This window comes from Oncorhynchus nerka, unplaced genomic scaffold (genome assembly GCF_034236695.1).
Source record: "Oncorhynchus nerka isolate Pitt River unplaced genomic scaffold, Oner_Uvic_2.0 unplaced_scaffold_413___fragment_2___debris, whole genome shotgun sequence".
In the NCBI taxonomy this organism is placed as follows: Eukaryota; Metazoa; Chordata; class Actinopteri; order Salmoniformes; family Salmonidae; genus Oncorhynchus; species Oncorhynchus nerka.
In genome coordinates, this window is record NW_027039193.1 from 11,559 (window position 1) to 16,201 (window position 4,643).

A 4,643-nucleotide genomic window follows, 5' to 3' on the forward strand; every position below is an offset into this window, starting at 1 on the left:
TCTCACCTTGATGGTGTTGTGTGCAGTATTTAAATCATACATTGTCATTTTTACGACATCAACAAAACAAAACAGGCCTCCAATTCAGACATCCAGGAATGTTGCAAACAAAAACATGAACAACACATGAAATGTGAAAAGTCACTAACACCTCCTTGCCCAATTTGAGGACAGGTATCCAGGCAGCATAACCTGAACAAAGCGATACCAGGTTATCCTTGTGGGTTTCTATGGTTGTCCTCGTCTATTTCATCCTGACGATAGACAGTGCTGCAGTGTGATCAGTCAGGGTCATGCTATCGCCCTGTCTCTTTCTCCCTCTCTCTCATGTAGTTATAGGCTTTGGCAGCTGGTGGTGCTGTAAGACTTTGAGTCCTCTAATGGCTCCTCAGTAACAAGGTTAGTGTGACAGAGAGAGAGTGACAGAGAGAGTGACAGAGAGAGAGTGACAGAGAAAGAGTGTGACAGAGAGTGACAGAGAGAGAGTGACAGAGAAAGAGTGTGACAGAGAGAGAGGGAGTGTGACAGAGAGAGAATGACAGCAAGAGAAAGAGCGAGAGTGTGTGACAGAGTGTGACAGAGAGAGTGTGTGTGTGTTCACCGCTGCAGCACCCTTTGATAGGCAAGGTGGAGAGAATAGGTGTGTTTGATACAAAACCCCAATGCAGACCCACACTGAGAGAGGACTGACATGTTATCATTCAACTCTTTATTCTAGGGGTTACAAAGGGAAATGTGCAGTTGCAAAAGTAGACTGCCTGAAACCAATACATGTACATATATACTCCCAGACACACACTGCTAGACACATACACACATACACACTGCTAGACACATACACTGCGTTAGGGCAGCGTACTCGGGAGTGTGTGTGTGAACAGTCCGGGCCAATAGCAGTACAATAGCGTGAGGTCTGCCACCAGGTCATTACTGTGAACAGGATTAATTGGGCTTCCTGCGAGGCCGCACAGCCAGCAGCTCCGTTATGATTCCACTAGGTAAATATTTGCCTGCGCTAACCTCGCTAGCGGCCATAATGATTCTACGCGTGTCTGTGTCAATGTGTGTGTGTCTGTATCAGTGTGTGTGTGTCTGTGTGCTCTGCAGCGAGCCCCCGTCTCTCCCCTCTCACTCGCTCCAGTCGCGGCTCGGCGGAGAGAGTTTGATCAATAACGCGTCTTTCATCCTGAAGTCAGACCTGACCTTGGCAGCCTTTTGTCTCCTAGCAGAGGCCAGAGTGGCATGTATAGGGTGGAAAACAAGGCCCTGCAAAGTCTCCCTCCCCCCCAAACCACCACAAGCAGTTGAATCCTAATGAATCATATATTCATTACGTTCTTCTCAGCATAATGAACTGACGTCACGTTTGGTTTGAACACATTGGCTAAATTACTAGTACAGATGATCTAAATGGGTTAAACATCCACATCTTTGCACACGTTATGCATGGTGTTTCAGGAGGTAGGCAGCAGGAATCAACTGAGGGGAGGATGAAGAGAACTCATTGAGAACAAAAGCATCTATCCATCTTGTAGTTATGAGGGGTTTATGGTGTTTGAGGAGTAAAGAAACCTGTGTGTGAGTGTGCTGAAAGAGAGATACTTGTGTGTGCGGGTCGTGAGAAATCCAATCACCTGCCACACTAGACAGAACACCAACAGGCTGTATCACATTCAGTAATCACACCTCCCATTAACCATCTATCCACTACCAGAGGCAAACGGGTAGCTACTATGACAGATCTGTTTACATGTTAATAGAATCTGACATAGCCTTCAGGGGGGACCATTTGTGGACAGGCATCGCTGTTTTGTTTCTCCATAATGGCTGGTTTTGATTGGTAATTGAGAAAATGCCAGAAGTCAATTGGCCATGCTCAGACTCCACCCACACATTAAACCAATCATGATTAAGACTTATCATACACCGAATAGACTGATAGTGATGAATGCAGCCCTTCAGGTCAGTGTATCCTGTATAATCTGTCTGATAACGCTGAAGGAGAATGAGACATAAGTTATATTGTGAATGAACGCCTTGCTGTATCATGTGCCCAGTGCTTTATATGGTCTCCATGTTATTGGAAGCTGGCAGGGCTCAAGAGGACACAGTGAATTAATTACTAGATTGAAGCTGAAATACACCCCATCAGTATGGCTTTAAGCTTCGTCATCATATAGGACTGACTGGAGAATATTATCTAGAAGAATCACTGCTCAGTAAGGAACCAAGGAAGGAAAGTCTATATTCCTTCAATATAAAATGAAAATACTTCAAAACTCAAGTAGGGGAGTATACAGATGTACTATATACTGATACTTCAATATATAAGTATACAATATATGTGCATAATCTTTTACAATTATGTTAGTGTCATCATTAGACAAAAGAAAGGCAAGCTTTTGCTCTAAATTTAGGTGTGGAAAAACAGGCTCTAGGAACAAAAATTAAACTTCCAAAAACATGTATTGGATTGTTCTCCTTTTTACAAAAAACTAAACACTCTTCAGCTCAGAGACATTAAACAATACGAAAAACAATGTTCTCATAAAACATAATCAACTGGAACAACGTCCGGGATAATAAAAAGAAAAAAAAGGGACAAATCCTCTGCATCACATCTTCCTCTTCTGGGTGCTGATGTATAACACTAAGGAAGGAAATAGGAAATAATTAGTACAGACAAGAAAGGTGAAAACTTAAAATGGCATGTAGATACAAAACCAGATAATATTATGCCAGATATCGCGCTGACTTCCGTAACTACCAACAGGGTGAAGCGCGAGGCTAAACTTCTTTGCTGTTGTCACCACCCATGAAGATACTCAGATTTTTTGAGAGTGCAAGATCTTGTATCGTGCTCATCTTGCAATATCTACGGAACATCCTGCTGTCTGTGGAAACGTAATATATAGGAAAATCTCAGTTCATTACGTGTCATATCTGCCGTGTTCACGTGCTAGTCGGAACTAGGAAACTGACATTTCCGACTTGTTTCGTTGAAGTTATACACATGCCGTGTTCAACCAGTTAGCAAGTCGGAAATTTCAGTTTCATAGTTCCGACTAGCATGTGAAAAGGGCAATCATCAAAAATAAGTAACTACTAAAATAAATGGGAAGGAGTAATACACCAGTCTCCATAGCTATTCAATATCATGTTGACTTCTACACAAGTGCCACCAAGTAGTTAGAAAAAGCAAGTGTCTGGTTCTGGAGCTCTTACCATTGTTTCCTCTCAGGAAGGCGTCACCATACTTGTTCTTCAGCTGGCCATTGACATACTCCTCTGTCTGCTCCACTGCAATGTTCATATAGCCATCCAGACAGGCTAGGACACCTATAGAAAAGGCACAAACTAATGTCAATGGCACAGACAGGCACAGTCTATGGGCAATGCATCTTTAAACATCAGATCAGGCATAGAAGTCAAATGCATTCTGTGTGGAGTAAGGATAGCACCAATAGTACTGTAACACAAACAAACACTTGCTGCTACTCTTATTATCGATCCTGATGCCTAGTCACTTTACCGCCTTCATGTACATATCTACCTCAAACCTCTGCATTGTTCTGGTACTCCCTGCATAGTGTTATTCTTGTATGATTTCATTCTGCATTGTTGGGAAGGGCTCCTAAGCAAGAGTTTCACAGTAAAGTCTACACCAATTGTATTTGGCGCATGTGACAAATAAAATGCAGTTCTTGGTTAACAGGCAGTCTAGAAATATCACAGAGTGGCCAACTAGGTGATGACTTATAGAAGGTGCAGTGTTACCTCTGTAATCCACTCCAGAATTGAGCTTGACCACAACTGGTCTGCCAATGATCTGCTTCAGAAAGTCACTGGGGGTCTGCTTTCTGAGACTCATGATTCTGTCCGGAAGAGGAACAATAACTATGTATCATTTTGTATGATTCAAAATGCATAGGAAACGTTGCATCAGATCTGTATCCTACTAACATGGAGAAGATGCTAAATAGCTGTATTAGCAGGATGCACATTATGAAAAATGCATACTTGCCAATGTAGGAGGCTAACTAGCTTGCTAATGAACAGGTAGCTAGCTAGTTAGCTTATCAGCAAAACACAGAAATGACTGCGCTAGCTGGGCTAATGTGGCTAACGGGCCTAGCTATTAGTTAGTCTGCTGAAAAGCCACATTGAATCAGTCTTCATGGACAAAACGGCATATGCTAGTAGCATAACATTTCACGGTACTGAAAATAGAATTACGTATCGAATCGTTACTTCGCTATGTTAGGCATCTACCGATTTAGCATTAGTTTGTTAGCATTCTAGCTACCCACCTGTACTTCGTAGCTAGAATAATTTCTGTTGTGTTTTGGCTGTGAGAACAGCAGCCAATCAGCTACTTTTACCGAGCTCTGGTGTACGGTATCCAATAAAGGACAAATATCTATCTTCAAAACCACGTTTTGGATTTCTCACTATTCTTGAGGGTATCATATTTAAAATGTTTTTTGAAAACTCTCATAAAGCAATTATATGAATAGGTGGATATTTTATTTTATGAGTGAGATAATGTGAAAGCTTTTATTAATTTGCATGCATTAAACAGTCTACTAGGCCTTCTGTCTAATCTGCATATCAGAATAAATTATTTCGAAATACAGGCTTAA

The 4,643-nt window shown here is 41.7% G+C and overlaps 1 protein-coding gene across 1 annotated transcript; it reads right to left on the reverse strand.

Annotated features, from left to right (window-relative positions):
- Positions 1–694: 694 nt before the first annotated feature.
- LOC135567336 (U6 snRNA-associated Sm-like protein LSm6) lies at positions 695–4,398 on the reverse strand. The gene is made up of 4 exons (XM_065014767.1): positions 4,311–4,398; positions 3,778–3,875; positions 3,226–3,339; positions 695–2,650 (listed from the first exon to the last, which is right to left on the reverse strand). Exons 2-4 carry the CDS (start codon positions 3,869–3,871, stop codon positions 2,616–2,618), a joined length of 243 nt encoding a protein of 80 aa, XP_064870839.1. The 5' UTR covers positions 3,872–3,875; positions 4,311–4,398; the 3' UTR covers positions 695–2,615.
- Positions 4,399–4,643: the final 245 nt, after the last annotated feature.